The sequence below is a fragment of the Pseudopipra pipra genome, chromosome 3, assembly GCF_036250125.1.
Source record: "Pseudopipra pipra isolate bDixPip1 chromosome 3, bDixPip1.hap1, whole genome shotgun sequence".
In the NCBI taxonomy this organism is placed as follows: Eukaryota; Metazoa; Chordata; class Aves; order Passeriformes; family Pipridae; genus Pseudopipra; species Pseudopipra pipra.
The window spans coordinates 54542231-54558862 of NC_087551.1; the positions used below are offsets into that span (position 1 = coordinate 54542231).

The window sequence follows — 16632 nt, forward strand, 5'->3', positions numbered from 1 at the left end:
AAAAAGGGTAATAGGACAATAAGGAAAATAAAGCTGGTGATGAGGGCAGCGAGGAAGGCAATCCAAAGAGTTACTGAAGTAGAGATAATGAAAACAGCAGCAAACAGACGTTGCACAAGGTGAACGGTAATGGACTGGGTGTGCAGCAGAAGAAAGGCTGTTACTTCTGGCTTCAGAGGGTTGACATGAGCACTGTTGTCGTGCTCCAGCTTCCCCTGCCCTCCAAAGTTAGTTTTACACGGCACAGTAATTCTCACACCCCAAGAGCTGGCTTCCCCCCAAACCCACACTTTTGCTGGGCTTTTCCAGCCGCACTCACACGATGTCTTTCCACTCCACCCCATTCCCCACCACCACCTCCCTGCTTTACCAAGTTGCTGAAATTATTTTGGCTTGCCCACAATCTGCGCTTACCCCTTCCCACACCCACCAGCCTTCCCAGGTCACTGGTACTATGAGGGTGCCTGTGGTCCTGGCTGGTACCAAAAGCAAGGAAATGACCTAGGAATAGAGTGCAGATTACAAGCAAAGATGATTTATCACCGCCCTTTCACCCTGGTTAATTTTCAAGGTGTGTGCACACACACACACACACGCATATTTGGAGAAAAAAAAAGGATAGAAGCCCACAAATGAGTTTAGCTCTAATTCCCTCTGTTTTCAATCAGCCAGGCCAGCAAGGCCTAGACTGGCTTACTCAACTCTGTGGAATAATCATTTTTGCTATGTGTGCCATGACCAATCATCAGGCTAACTGGGATTGCATGAGAGCTACAGGCACAGGTGAAATCTAAATCACCTGCACCCTGGGGGTGGAATCTATCGTTCCTAGTCAACCTCAAACTCCCATAATGGTTTATATGTTAATGGTGAAGGTGGCACGAATAAGAAGTACAGGTAATTCTTTTTGTAAAAGCAATGCAAAATCTTGTTTTAGTGAAGCAGAACAGAACGGCACACCTAAGTAAACAAGTCAAATTTTCAAAAAACAAACACTGACTAGCAAGGGGAGTGAAACCTACCTATGTTTACTTTCACCTGCACAAAGTCTTTAAAGTAGATTTAACCAGTGCATTAAGAATAATGTAATATACCAAAACAGTTGTTCAAATAACTTCAAACCGTGGCATTACTTCAGTTCTCTTTTCTGGTCTCTTCCCCTCATTCACATACTGTGCTTTGTCAGCTACCCCTTTACAGCAGCACTGACAGAGATAATACCTCATTCCATAGTCCTCCTTTCCTTTCAAGGAAAACATATGTTATTCACTCCACCTTCACCACAAATGGGGCTGCGAAATAGCTTCACTTCTTATCCAGTTTGCGTTATTTTACTGTTATAGCTTTTGTTTTACCTTTTCCAGTTTGTGTCTGGTGTTGTACTGAGGAACTCCATTAACTATTCTGATTTGAATTAGTTCATATCACTGTCTTTTCAAACTATTCAGTCTAAGTCATCTTGTCATAGAACTGCTGAGAAGGAGAGGAACACCTGAGATTTATTGCTCAATGACATTTCTACAAGATTTTTCAAACTTTACCAAAACCAGTTGAAAAAACCCCAAACCTCCATTCTTCCAGGTAAGCAAATATGTTCTCTTTCCTTCATGGGAATGTGTTATTACACTGCCTCTTGCTCCCCTTGCTCTTTGGTCTGGAATCCCTCCTAAATATGAAAATTAATGGACAAGGCTTTCTAAAGCATGAGGAGGGCATAATATCACAAAGCATCTGTTTATAAAATTAAATGAAAGAAAGAAGTCTAACTTCAATTTAAAAGCACCACATATGCTGTACTGGAAACAACTAAAATGGAAAAAATGTTGAACATATGATCATGGAAGAGCAAATCTATGCATGCAAGACATATTGTGTTACTTTGAGACAGTGACTGAATACATGGCTTTTTTTCTACATGGGTTTAGTATTTGGCATACAACCAGTAGTCCATTATCAAAGGCATTATCTAGAAATTCTGTATCTTAAGGAAGACGCAGAAAACAAATCCTTAACCTTACACCTGGGGAATGTTTCCCATTGAATTTTTACGTAAGAATTGGGGTTCTGGATTATATTTAAGATTCGGGAGAAAGTAACCTACTCATTACAGAGATAAAAGGCTTCTTTTCTCAGTAGTTGTAGGGTGGTGGTACTGGTTGCTAGATAGCTGTTGTGTTGCACAGATCACTGCTGCCACACACTGTGTTTAAAGCAGTTTTGAAGACTTGTGAGATCTTTCTGAAGAAAAGTATGAAACAGTAAAATACTGATAATATATTCATTTTCACAGGATGAACTAAGTGTCAAACAATAGCAAGAGACTGTTATCCCTTGTGTTCTCTGAAGTTAACGACATTTTTTCTTTTGGAAAGCATCGATTTAATGTGCTTTTTTGACAAATTCCTGTTTCTGAAGGTACGCACATATCTTCTAAAAATTCATCTTATTTAAGAATGAAGTTTCATTTGTATCAGGCAGTCTTTTCCAGTACTCTGTCTGTGACAATGATGGCCGCTATATACCAGTGAAATGCCACAACAGGTAATCTGAGATTGCCTCTTTCTGGAGTTCTCCTCATAGCTGATGCATGGACAAAAGGAATGCCTTTTTTTGCCTCTTCAAAACCATATCCCTTAATATGGGGTAAACAACAAACTCCACTTTCACTGTTGATGTCCAACAGAGGTGTGCATAATTTTTAAGACAATAGGAAGAGGCATATGCTCACTGAGAAAAACTGCCAACATACATTCTGCAGCTACTCCTGTGCAGATATTAAGCAGTTCACTTTAAACTCAAATTTTCTATTTTATCAAGCATTTTGGTTTTCCTGTCAGGAGTTCCAGAAACTTAGGTAAGAAGCAGTGGAAAACTCTGTGCCTTCCTAGTCCTTTGAACATGAGAGAGGGATACCTACAACTAATCATAAGCATGTCAGTCTGGAAGAAAGAATAAGAATTTTATCTGGTTGTCTGGTCACTATTAGTGCCTAAATAAATGCCATCTGACTAATGCTGCTCATCTGCACATAGTTTTAGGATGAAGAATGTTAAGCTTTAAAACAGCTGCTGTTACTGAAAATAGTTTCTTAATAAGAAAAGCCTAATGTCTGTGAATGCAGTCAATCTGCCTCTCTAGAGATCTCTTTCATTTAGCACACACAGGGTTAAAATATAAGTGGAAGAGGAGGTGAGAAATTCCACTGACCTCTCAGCAACACAGTTTCACATTAGCAGCATTTCTAAAACTGTTAGCACTCCACCAGAGCATCTCTCAGCCACTTCTGGTACATCTTCAGAGCTTGAATTTACAACCCAATCTTCTGCCAATCTGGAGTTACTCTCTGCAGCCAGATAGGCCCTGACTCAGTCAGGGCTAAAGCTAGTTTGCTTCCAGTCCAACCACCTTTAGCAGCAGAACCTGCACTGTTTATTCACTTGAGAAGTCACCCAAGCAAGGAGCTGTGAGATTTAGGCTACTGATATACTTAAAGTGAGGCATATATTTTAGTGTCCTGCTGAACCAGAAGCTCAGGTCTGCTTTGTTAACCCACTCCTCTCCCTTCCAAATAATGGGTTAAAGTGTAATATGATACAGAATTATTAGTATTAAAAGTTTTTCTTCGTGTTGTAAGGATCACAGACCCCAAGGGAAAGGAATAAGGGGAGCTTGTCAGGAAAGGTTGTAAATAGGAGTGGAAATTTCAAAATATTGTCACTGACTGAAGCAAAGAAAATGTCTCTCTGTCACTCCTCTTACCCTCATGGCAAGGTCAGACTATCCTAGTTAAAATCTAAACACACAAATAAAACATACTAATTTGTTACTCGTGCTTCTTACGCTCTTCAGAGCTATTTTTAAGGAAATGCTGTTGATTTTGTTGAGAAATAGTGACCTAGCTCAAAGTATATCAGACTGTCTCTGTAACAAAGTACCAGATATTTTTGCACACGAAGTTCTTTACTAGGTCAAGAGAAGTGTAACCAACTAGAAATGAAAGCTGTTCTCTCAATTTCACTGACAGTGTAAGAGGCGACATTAATACCTCACAGCTACTTTAAGATCAACATTTTGAGCACTTTAGCCTACCAGTGTTGTAAATGCTTCTTTGTGTCAAATTCAGCTTTAAATAAAATTTATTCTAATATTAACTGGAAAATATGAAAACAATAAAAGCTTTTGCATATTAGCAGCAGTTACTAGTTGTTTCGAATGTCATGTGCAGGAAAAACTACGCTGAGTTATTTCCTCTATTTCTTCTGTACTTGCTGAAGTCAAAAGCTTCTCATAAAAGGCAAAACCCAAACTGTTTTCAATGACCTTGTGGGCGCACACACTTCCTGAGGAATCTGTGACCACTGAGGCTATGTGCAAGTGGCCAGAAATCTCCAGGAAATGCTGTCATAAGTGAAATTTATATTTAACCTCCGAGCTTCAAAAAATTACCACTTATTCCAGTAGCAGAATATTGGACACAGACAAGTATATTTTGTTTGTTACTACTATCACCAAAGTTTTTTGTAGAGTCCCAGACTGCAAAGTTCACTCAATAGTAAGAGAAGTAGTACTACAGGAACATTGATCCATTCTATGCCCTAAAGTCTTTCAGACAGATAGCAAACAGCTATCTATACTCCCTCCCCATCCAGTTCTGCTAACTCTGTTTTGCAACACCCCTGTTGTTCCTCTTCTGATGGTCTCCAAACAAACATACAATGCCACCTGCCAAAATCAGCACACAGAACTGTTTTTCAGTGAGGCAGTTATCCAGACCCTGGAAACATCCACTACCATAAAGATCTAGGAGCAGGAGTCATTATAGTGCATAGCAGGCTTCAGAGCAAACAAAGGGCTGGGTAGGGGATGGGATTGGAAATGCAGAAGATTAAAAGAAGGGAAAAATCCACATAGAAAGAAGGATGAAATGGAAAATTGCTGAGGAGTTAATGAGGGTATATGGCCTGGGTGAAAACAGGTGCTGTGGAAGAGACAGAGTTCACCTGAGGGACTTCTCAAATGACTACAGGAATTAATCCATTTCCATGATACTCATATACATAAGCTTCAGAGTAAGACAGCTCAACTCCGAATATCAGCTAAAAGATGATCTGCCAATCTCAACATTTTCCCTGGAAAATGGAATTCCATGCATTGAAACACAGACAGTTTGGTTAGATGAAAAGATCTTATCAAAGGGAAACCTTTGCACACACTCCTAACACATAAAGCAAGATTCCTATCTGAGCTCTCACTTTGGACGTCATTCTGTGCGTGAAAGAGGTTTGTAAATTGAATGGCTTTATTCAGCACTCCTCTTCACCATATTCTGATAGTTTTTTCAGTGCTTTCTCAGGCTTATGTGTCTAAGGTAACTGATCCATGACACAAAGTCTAATTAACTGACTTACTGCTTCTTCAGTAATCATGACATCACACTGTTAAAAATGCATCTTTCTACGCCGTGGATGTTTCGCAACCAGAACACACTGGAGAGATCAGCTCATAACAGATTAGAAAGGATACAGTCACAGAGCCAGCTGTGGATGCAGTGCTTTGTCACACCCATCACTTAAGGCTTCCAGCTTTCCACCTTCATCTGAGTTTTCCTCTCACACCCTCATCTCCTCATAATTGAGGTGCTGAAAAATACTATCCCAGGTGCAACAGTCCTTTCTCTAGTATTTTACCTAAGAAATCTGACAGTAAGTTTTTTATTAGCCATCCTAAATTGTGTGTTCTTGGAATTTGCAGTGAAAGGCACTGATGACACAAATTACTTACGAGTTACAAGCACAGGCAATAGAGAGTGACACACTAGTGTCCTTTAAGTGAAAGTTTACTCTCATGATGGAGTTTAAAGGGCAAAATGAAGAATTATTCCTCAGAGGCAAAGACACAAACTCAAAAAAAAAAAGTGTGTTTTCTCTTGCTGTTATTTTAAAATATATAAGTGTATAATGCAGGGGCAACTTCTTTAAAATAATGTGATATAACTGTCTTAGGCAGCTCTGATTAAGTGATACTTCAAATATATCATCTCAAGTGAGCACTTTTCTCTAGGGAAGGAGGTCACAGTGAAAGATGTGAAAAGATCACATCTTTCATGTGAAAAGGTCACAGTGAAAGATGTCAAAGACATAAACTGATTCTTGGTCTGCCATTCACAAAGGAGAGCTGTAAGAAAGGCATACCTTTGCTGTTTAAAACAGAACATGGTTAATTTACATTTTTATATCCTCTAAACCCCCAGACTTTGAACTACATGCTGTCTCAATTTTTCATCCTGGTCACTTAGTTTCTACAGTTTCTGGATCCTTTACTTTACTTTACCCAACACTTTTAATCTCACCCAACATACTGTAGGGGAGGAAGGGGAGGACAGAGCACTCTTATATGAAGAAACACCTCTTTTGAATTACTAGCGAACCTAAAATGTGCACTGTGCCTTTTAACCGAGACTCTTTATACACAGCCCGTGGGACAGGGCATAGTCGGCTCCCCCCAACAGGAGCTCCCTGCCGGTTCTGTCGGGGAGCGACGCGGAGCCCGGGCGGCCGCTCCCCGCAGGAAGCGGGAAGCGGGAAAGAGCGCGGCCTCTCCTCGGGCAGAGCCAGCGGAGCAGCCTCCGCCTGCCACGCCAGCGGCGGGAGCAACGCCGGCATCCAAGGCATTGCTGGGCCCGCCCCGCTGCCAGGGACTCGACGGTGACCTTCGCCTCAGCCGCCGCGGCCCGGACGCGCCCCCGCGGGGGTGGGGAGCGGCGCCACCGAGCCGGGCCGGGCCGGGCCGGGAATAGCCGGGAATAGCCGGGCCGGGACCCACAGCACCCCGCCGGGTTCGGCAGTGCCGTGGCGGCCGCCCCTCCTCCCCTCCTCCCTTCCCTCGCGGGCAGGGCTGGTGGCAGCGCCCCGCCGGCGGCTGGTACCTGTCCCAGAGGAGGAGCCGCAGCCGCGGAGCCGGAGGGACAAAGTTAACTCTGGAAAGTTTACCGCGGGTGGGAAGGGATAAAGCAGAGGGCAAAGGGGAAAGTTGCTCCCGCCCCCCTGGCCGCAGACGGGGGCTCCCCGAGGAGGAGGAGGAGGTGGAGGGAGAGAGAGAGGGAGAGGAGGAGGAGGAGGAGGCAGCAGCGGAGCCGTGGGGGACACGGAGGAGCTGCAGTCGCAAACGCTCCGCTCCCTTCACCGCTGGGCGTCCCCGCACTGGAAGCGCTCGGAGGCTTCCTGAGGTGATCGGGAGCGGGGCACGGCCTTCCCCCTTGACCCGCCTCCCTGGGAGAAGCGGGCGGGCAGGACCCGGGTCCGGAGTTGCTCCCTGAGGCTGCCAGCGGGCCCCGAGCGCCGCGCCCTCGAGGGGACGGAGGCTCCTCCGCCACCCCGTCCGCCCGCACCGCTGCGCCTTCCTCCCCGCGGCCGGCGGCTCTCATGGCTCTGAGCAAAGGGTTGCGGCTGCTCTGGAAGCAGGAGCCGGGGCCGAGCGCCCTGCTGGAGGCGCGCTCCCGCCAGGACTGCCTGTTGCTGGAGGCCGGCACGGTGGCGGCGCTCAGTAAGTGCGTGCGGGGGGGCTGCGGTGCCGGGGAGGTGCCGTGTCGGTGGGTGCGCGCCCGGTGCCTGCGAAGGGGCGCCGAGGTGCGGTGGCAGCGGCTGATTCCCTGGAGGTTCGGGGCACTTTCCCCCGTGGCTTGGCGAGAGGAAGGGGAGAGCGCAGCCTCGGGCCCGGTGGGACGCTGGCTGAGGAAAGCTCCTCGCTTTACACCCCGACCTCCAGCACGGCCCCCCAGGCCTGGCCACGTGCTGTCGCGTTTGGGTGACCCCCCGTGCTCTGCCACGCATGGAGGGTTGGCCAGCATCTCCTCCCGATCCACGTCCGACCGGCCCGTTCGCTGCTCTGGACGTCTTTATCCTCCTCACCAGCAGCCGGGGTGGAAGAAGCAGGAGAGGCCACTCGCCCGCCTGGTGGGGTCTTGGTGCAGGGCACCTTTACTGTGCAAGACATCCTCTGTAACCTTGACAGCAGAGGAGAGTCCAGGTTAAAGGGATGAGGCCCACTGCCTTTTGAAGTTTCTACTCAGCTGCATCGAGTTCTCACCACCAATGTAGACAGCCAGCTCGCAGTAGGGATTGTTTTGGATAACTGACTTGAGATTTGTGCCCCTTAAAAAAACAACAACTGGCTTCTTGCTGTGGTGACAAACCTGCCCCTGTGATTTTCAAGGTATATGGTTCCTTAAGTGTCTGGCTCTTGCTGGAGTAGTCTCACCTTGTGTTTTGGTACTTGTCACTCATGAGCATGACACAATGCTAATGTTGCTAGTGCTAATGTTGCTAGTGTTGACACAGATAAAAAAATGAGGTGACTGAGTGTAAGATGCAAAAAGCAACACAAGGGAATACATGCTTGTACTGTGTTCTTAAATTGTTTTCCATGTAATACTAACTTGTGTCTGCAATCATGTTGCTGTTTGCAGTGTTGTAGTAAGAACTGCATGTACGTTGTGGTTTGTACAATGTCCGTCACAACATCAGCTCAGGGTCCACTGAGCTGAATCTTCCACGATGTACAGTGGCAGGACATCCAGACTAAGATGCTTAATACCACATCAGGTATTGGGGACTTGATGAATGAAGAAAGCCAAAAAGGTCATCAGGTAGCAACTGATTTTCATGAGAATATTTCTGATAATGGAAAAATTTTGACCTGTCATGAAAAAGATGTTATTGCCACACTGTGGGGTTTTGTTTTTGGCTTTGTTACTTTATTTTATTGGAGTTTCTTGTTAAATTCTTTGGTAATAGTGGACATGAATGTGTTACATTTTTATAGGGGGTTTTTTTGTGTTAGTTTTCAATGAACTGACAGTGAAAAGTCTCAGTACTGAGCAGCACTTTACTCACTTTCCCTGATTCTAGAATCTGTTGACATTGGAACTCTATATTGATATCAGTGGCTTTTGGTTTGTATTTCATTATTCTGATACAAATCTAAAGCAGCTCCACTTCCTAAAGCCAGTGTGCACGAATAAAATGGAGAGACCAGTATTCATCTAGCTGGCCCTGAGCCATTTGTATGACCAGTGGAATGATTTGCAATCTCACTAATTAAAGGAATCATCAACCTAAAGTAGATTTTTCTCCCCCAGTGTTGCCATCCCCCATTTGAATTGCTATAATTAAAATGATTTAGTGGCTGGAAAGCTGCCCAGTGGAAAAGGACCTGTGGGTGCTGGTCAACATCCAGCTGAGCGTGAGCCAGCAGTGCCCAGGTGGTCAAGAAGGCCAGTGGCATCCTGGACTGTATAGTGTGGCCAGCAGGACCAGGGAAGTGGTTTTTCCTGTTTATTCAGAAGGCTGCATTTTGAATCCTTTGTTCAGTTTTGTGTCCCTTACTACAAAAAAGCCATTGAGGTGCTGCAGCATGTCCAGAGAAGCTGGCGAAGGGTCTGGGGCACAAGCCCTATGAGGAGTGCTGGGGCAGCTGAGGTTGCTTAGCCTGGAGGAGGCTCAGGGGAGACCTTATTGCTCTCTATAACTGCCTGGGAGGAGACTGTAGCCAGGTGGGAGTCAGTCTCTTCTCCCAGGTAAGAAGTGATAGAACAAGAGGGAATGGCCTCAAGTTGCACCAGGGTAGGTTTAAATTGGATATTAGGAAAAAATTCTTCATGGAAACAGTGGTCAGGCATATTGTAACAGGCTGCACAGGGAGGTGGTGGAATCACAATCCCTGAAAGTGATCCAGTTGATGTGGATGTGGAATTTGGGAAACATGGTTTAATGATGAACACGATGGTACTAGGTTAATAGTTGGACTCAATGATCTTAGAGATCTTTTCTGATCTGAATGATTTTCTGATTCTATGAATAGAGAATTTATATAGTCTTTCTTAAAATGTGTGTTAGAAAAATTTTGAAGTAGTGATTTGTATAGTGCCTAGTGTAAAAGACTGATTTGCCATGCCTTTTGGAAGTCCAATATCACCTCTTGAGATAACTGTGATCATGCATGCGTTGGCATTCAGCCCGCTCCATGTTAATAACTTCATAATTTTGTTTCATTTGGTTTCTCTGTTCCTGCCTGGGTTGGTTCCTGTACTGTAAGAAAAGCGAGTTTATCCAGTGAAGCTTGTTCAGTTCATTTCTTCTGTTTATGCAGCAGAGTATAAGAAAAGGAGGGAAAACCAGTAGTAGGTATTGTGATGGTAAATTTAGAAGAATTGTGAAGAGGAAGCTCAACAGCAGGGTGGTAATAGAAACAACATTATTTCTGTTTTGTTTGACTTGCCTTTAGATTGTTATTAACTGTAGAACACTACAGAAGGAGGTTAACATAAACTTTGCATATGTGTGGTTTCAGACATACTCGTCCAAGGATTGTGTTAGGTTTGGCTTCTCTGTCTAATTTTCTGTTTCTAAAATAAAGTTTTTAAAAAATTGCATATCTGTTGTGAGGAGGAATTGTGCAACTATGCCTTGTGCGAACCTCCACACTAAATAAAAGCAGATACGTATACCTGGAGCACTTAGGTTGTACAATAGTTTATGCTGTTTTTCAATAGCAGCCTCATGTCAATAGAATTGTAGAGAAGAATAATGACAGATGGACAGTGAAGGCCTGAGAAAAATTTTTAGTCATTGTTCATTATTTTTTTTTCCATAATTACCAAGTATCTCTGCCCTTGAACAGGCACGACATCTACACTTTTTCAAAGTTTAATTGCTTCTATAATAATTTTGTACTAGAAGAAATAAATGTGGAATTTAACCTAGTTCAAGTGGCAGAAGGGAGCGAGAACTGTCCTAGAAGAAGTGGTGTTCCAAAAAAATGAAATCTGAAAAAACCACACGCTTGTATAAACACAGTGTCTATACAGGCCATAAACCTCTGGCAAACTCGTAATGAAAATAAACACTTTCAAATATGTAAACTAACAATTTGATGATGTCTCGTGAATAGATGATTTTTTCTTCTCTCAATATATTGTAAAGATTATGATGACAGTTCTAGTTGTAAATTGGTTATTTTTCAGAATTTCCTTACTGCATATAGAGATTTAATAGTTGAAAAATATTTGCACCTTTATATCAGTAGTGATAAAGTATTATTAGTTGTCTTTGATGTCAGCAATTTATAAAATGAGAACATTTGACCTGTAATGACAACCTAACCTAAGAAACTTTTGGAAAAATCACGGAATCAAAAATCACTGCAGAAAACCTAGTTACATATCCCTGAATCCATTAACTTAATCTGTATAGTGATGTAATATCAGCAGTACAGTTTTCTGTTCTATCATAAGTAGTGTTTTTGAAGGTGAGAGTTTTTCTTCTTCCTCTCATGATGTCACTGTAGGGTGGAGGGTAAAACTCACTGTTTCGAGTTTAATGGCACATTTTCCAAGAGGCTTTTTTTTTTTTGCCACTGTCAGTCCTCAAGCTTCAGTCACCTCCAGAAGGATGGGTGACAGCTTGAAACAATTCTTCCAGGAATTCTCTGAACTAGAACATCAATAGATTCTGTGGAAGAAACCTAGAGTCACGAGGGATGAAGAAAAATTGGCATTGATTTAGAAGTTTTTGTTTAATACAACAGGGAGTATAAATACAGATACTGTTTCTGCTTGAAACACATTACAGTTTCAATGGTTTACAGATGAAGTGAAGTGCACAAGGTAGTTCTGGACTGCTGTCAAGGCAGTTGCTAAACTAGACTAAGACTATAGTGCTGAAAATATGGTTATTTAACCTTATTATAACAGGTAATTTCAGTGAAAGGCTGTCAACAGAAGTGCTCTGCTATTGAAATTCAGCATAATAATGTTTTTTCAAGGGCAGAGCCAGAGGGTGCACAGATTTTCTTTCTTTTCCACAAGCTCTTTGATTCTGCAACTGTTTTTGTAAAGGATGTTACAACACCTGTTATGGTGGATCTTAAATGACCGCGGCATTTTGAAAGTACGGAACTTCAAAGCTGATACAGTGCGTGTTTTTGGAAATAAGGCTGAAGTTTTTCTTCCAGACTTTCACCCACACATCTGGGAAGTCGGCCTTTAATAGAGAGAAACTTTATGCAGAGTTAAGGTGTGTGTATGCTCTGTGGAGCAGCTCTGTGCCTGCTCTGCAGCTTCACTTGCAGGTGTGTTTCTGTGTGGTTCCCTGATGTGACTGACTGAAATCAGGGTACAGTCTTGCAAAACCATATTTACCCTTCTATCTTTTCCTACAGAGTGCAGTTTTTGTGCTATATGTACATTCACTGTTTACAGTTAGGTTTAGTTTTGTATTATGTGGACAGCTATGCCACTGAGTGGGGTATGGATATCAAACACCAATACCTGTGTAAGAATACTGTGAATGTGTTTCTAAGTACTACACACTATCTAAAACAACGAGCCCTACAGCGTGGCTCACTTCTACTCCTACGTCAGAATATTCATAAAGCTAGTACAAATTTTTACAAAGTTTTCTGTGATTTGGTAGTGTTCAGACTTTTCCATTTGTGGATCCCTAGAGAACTTGTAGGGAGTAATCTATATAGCAGAAGCCTTGCCTTCCTTAGTTTTGCTGGCAGTGGGCACTTGGAAGCTGTGGTTTCTCAGGCTGAAATTCACTGCTATAGATTATAGGGAAAAGTGTGTTACAGTTCTTTCACTACTGTCAAAATGCAAATCGGGTACAGAGAAGAGGGAAGAGGTATTGGTGTAAAAGTAGAGTGTAGATTACAAGACTTGTTTTCTACGGAAACTGGTAGTGGTTGTGAGGGATAAATGTTGTGGGTATGTCTGTAGTGACTGCAAGTTTCTGTGTAAGTATGTGTAATATATGTCAGGAACGACATAAATATAATGGCCAAGCTTCAGACAAGTAACTTAGGGACTCTCTTTTATTTTTCTTTTCTTGAGCTGGCCAGTAGAAACCTGGTGGTTTTATGAATCCATTCTTCCTTGGTTGTGAATTAATATATTTATGTATGCACATGCAAGTATGAAAACTTAATCGCTCACTAGAAGCAGAATATTCTCAATCTAATATAGAAAGCCAGTGATCTGATCTTTCCAAAATGCGACTTCGCTGTTTTGTTTGTTCTTTTCAACCAGAAATACCTCTTACCGGAAAATTGGTAAATACATTGCTTAGTGTTTGAAATATTTGGACTCTCTAAAATGTGACTCTGACCACAGAGTTCTTCCCAGCTCTGTACTGCTTTACCTATATGATATTTCAGAATACAGGCTGACTTGCATAGTGCCTGTGTAGCTTGGATTGAATGTGAATAGGAAGATTTTAGTGATGAAAGATATTGAAAATACAACTTTAAATCTGTCTGCAGATGACAGAAAACACAATTTGGAGGCAAATAACTTGTCTAAACTCATATAATACCAGACACTGGACTTATTTCTTGGTAAGATTGTTATGGTAGTGTATATATGGGGGGGTTGGCATGAAATTTCTGTTTGATTGTAGATTTCCCTTGTTTCTGGGGAAAGTTCACATCTTTTTCCCCAAAATGCTAAATGACAGAAATAGAGCCCCCCATCACATCAAACCGATGTTTCTAAAAGTACTTAGAAATATGCTTCGGATTATATATGTATAGCAGCACCGACAGCTAAGCAGGTGTCTGTTTCAAGAATCAGGCTTAAGAATCACAGGAGAGATACAGAATCCATAACCCAGTCCCAGACTCTTTTTCAAGAGCTCTTTCCTCATTTTTATGTTTAAGTTGTAGGTAGTAGTGTGGCCCTGGTGTTGGACTTGGCACTATACTACCTTTCTGTTCTCTTCCTCTGATCACTGACCTTTCTGGGCTCCATATGTGTGAGAGCTGTGCTGATTCCTGCTGAAATCTGGGTGATCAGCCCTAAGGAGGGCTTGAATAAAGGAAACTGCGTATGTTTGACCAGTTCCTGCTGGCTAAATTGAATTTGCAGGTTTTACAAGCAGGAAGTTGCACTTGGATAAACCATATGGTATATGTAGTTGTATGTCCTCTCATGGTGTGGGGGTTTTTTTTGCTCTGAAATATTTAATGCGTGGAAAAATTAACTTTTAATTGAGTTTATTGCAGCTTAGTCTCATTGAATTATTGTGTGCCTCATGATTTGTAAGGGTTAAAATGTTGACCTGATGTGCCAATCTTACATATAATTTGTATCAGGAGCTTATTCGTAATTAAAAAAATGCTTAAGGAATGCAGACCATGTGCAGATCCATAAAGCTGTTATGAACACAGTACGGCTGTGGTAATTATTGCAGAAGGGTCGATACTCAATTATGTGCTTAGTGGAAGGAAATACTACTAAAAAAGTGTTAATGGGAAGCTTTAGTGGAGTTTGGTGATTACTATGCATACTGTTAAGTTACCTGAGTTATTATTAACTAGTAAACAAATGCACTACATTATTTCAAACTCAGCTTCTTCTCTAAGTAGAAAACTTTTTTGTTTCATCACCTTGTGTAGCTGTACTGTGCGTTAACTATGTATGTATGTTGGTATCTCAAGTTGGCTGGCTTGAAAGAGGAAGCATTTTACATGTGAGCAGAGTATAGTTAAACATGGAATCCTCATCCTAGGTTTTCAAGCAGACCACTCCCACTGTCTCTGCATTTTAGAGATTTTATGAAAGCTGTTACAGAATAAACCCCATGACTTAGGAACATTTAACAGAGAAACATGGAAATAATTTTCATGTTACCACAGAATGACAGAATTGTTAGGGTTGGGAGGGACCCCTGGAGATCATCCAGTCCAACCCCCTTGCCAAGGCAGGTCCCCTAGATAGCAGGTGACACAGGAATGTGTCCAGGTGGATTTTGAATGTCTTCAGAGAGGGAGACTCCATGACCTCCCTGGGCAGCCTGTTCCAGTGCTCTACTCTCAATGGAAAGAAGTTCTTTCTTGTGTTGAAGTGGAACTTCTTGTGTTTTAGTTTATGACCGTTGCTCCTCATCCTGTTGCAGGGCACCACTGAGGAGAGTCTGGCACCATCATCTTGGCACCTGCCTTTGAGATATTTATATGCATTAATGAGATGCACTGAAAAGTGCTATGTCTTTAAGCACATATAGCTGCCAAATGGTGGTAAAACTGTATTTTCTGTATTGTTGAAACTTATCAGATATTGGTATATATTTTCCCTGTTCATCACAATCCTTTAGAGTTTCATAGTACTTTTTCCATTTAACTCTGTTCATCCAGCAAAGGCAGTAGCACATCAGTTAGTTTAGTTTATTGTCTAGTCACTCTCTTTCTGATTCTGGCTCTTGTGTCCTAGCACTGTTTGCAAATGCTGTAGGAGATGTTTCAGACCAGGTCTTGATGACAGTTATTTGTGATTTCAGTAAGATTTTGGAATTTATAAATATTTCTTTTTAACAGTAAGATATGAACCTGGCTCAAGACCTCTGCAATAATGTCACCCTTTAGTCATCCTTTCTATAAATTGCTTTTTATAATGGCTGTTGGGAATTCCTCCTCCTTCTCCTTCTGCCCCTCCAAAATAATGAAAAAATTGGCTGGGGTGTGTCAGAATCCAGTTAGGACCTCACAGTGCTGGAGGGGTGATGCCTGTATCCTTGCTTGCACACCTACAGGGCATGGAGCAAGACGGTGCCATGGAGGCTGGAGGCTGTGAGGCATGAAGGAGTCATCCCCCCAGTCGTGAGGGCTTGTGGAGGAGGTGCAGCATGCTGGAGCTGCTGCCTGACCTCTGCTGCCTGAGGACCCTGCTCTCACCCATACAAAATGACAATGGTCATGGTGCATCTTAGGATTTTGTGCAACACCGAGGAGTGTAATGGGACAGGAGACTTCAAATTCCAGCAGTATCTTTAACTAAGGGAATTTACACACACACACACATGCACACACACAAATAAATTTGATCCATATGCACTAAAACATTCTGACCTCTCCATTTGCATGACCCATGGACGTAGCTGTGTCTGTTTGGCATGTTCCTTTCCTCTTGAACTAACCACAGGTGAGGTCTTGGTGCATGCCATGTCTTTAGAGAGTGCATGGAGGTGTCAAGGAAAGATCACTTGGTCACTTTTTTGGTTTCTGAATTTAAATTGCTTCAGGGAGCAAAATGAACCCTAGAATAAATAACAGAATTTGCCATGTGGTAGAAGTTACTAGCAAGTTGTTAGTCAGCCAGAAAGAGTGGCAATGCAGCCCAGAGTCCTCCTGGAGCTCTGTGCTGGGAACCTGCTCCTTCTTTCCAAACAGCTGTGCCGGTGCCGATGCCCCGACTGATGCTACTGTGGAGGCATTGTTCTGACAACTGGCCTGCCCAGAACGGCGGCATATTTCTGTACCAGTACTGGCAAAACACAGCTATTTGTCTGCGTGTTTGGAGAAGTCCTGTGCCAGGATGTGTGTGTGATGCCACTGGCTTGACCTGGGAAACTTTAGTGGCTTCCATCCATGGCAGTGTCAGGTGCTTCTTGACAGTAGTGGCATGAGTTGTGTCTTGCTTATTTGCATGCTGAAATAAATTCCATTCTTTTGGATCATGCCCTTACCAGACACTTTTAACAACCAGCTTTCTAACTTGTAGTTCTATTTTGAAGAGTATCACTGTACTTTTTTTTTTAATATGTAAGGAAGTCTTGACAGGGAATCTTTTTTTCAAAA

At 42.7% G+C, this 16632-nt stretch overlaps 1 protein-coding gene across 1 annotated transcript in view; it reads left to right on the forward strand.

Annotated features, from left to right (window-relative positions):
• The first annotated feature begins 6737 nt into the window (after positions 1-6737).
• The window catches only part of SYNJ2 (synaptojanin 2), a 68786-nt gene continuing 58891 nt past the window's right edge, over positions 6738-16632 (forward strand). Inside the window, exon 1 of the mRNA XM_064649250.1 lies at positions 6738-7542. Within this exon, the coding sequence (XP_064505320.1) occupies positions 7422-7542 (121 nt within the window). The 5' untranslated portion in view covers positions 6738-7421. The remainder of the gene's footprint in view (positions 7543-16632) is intronic.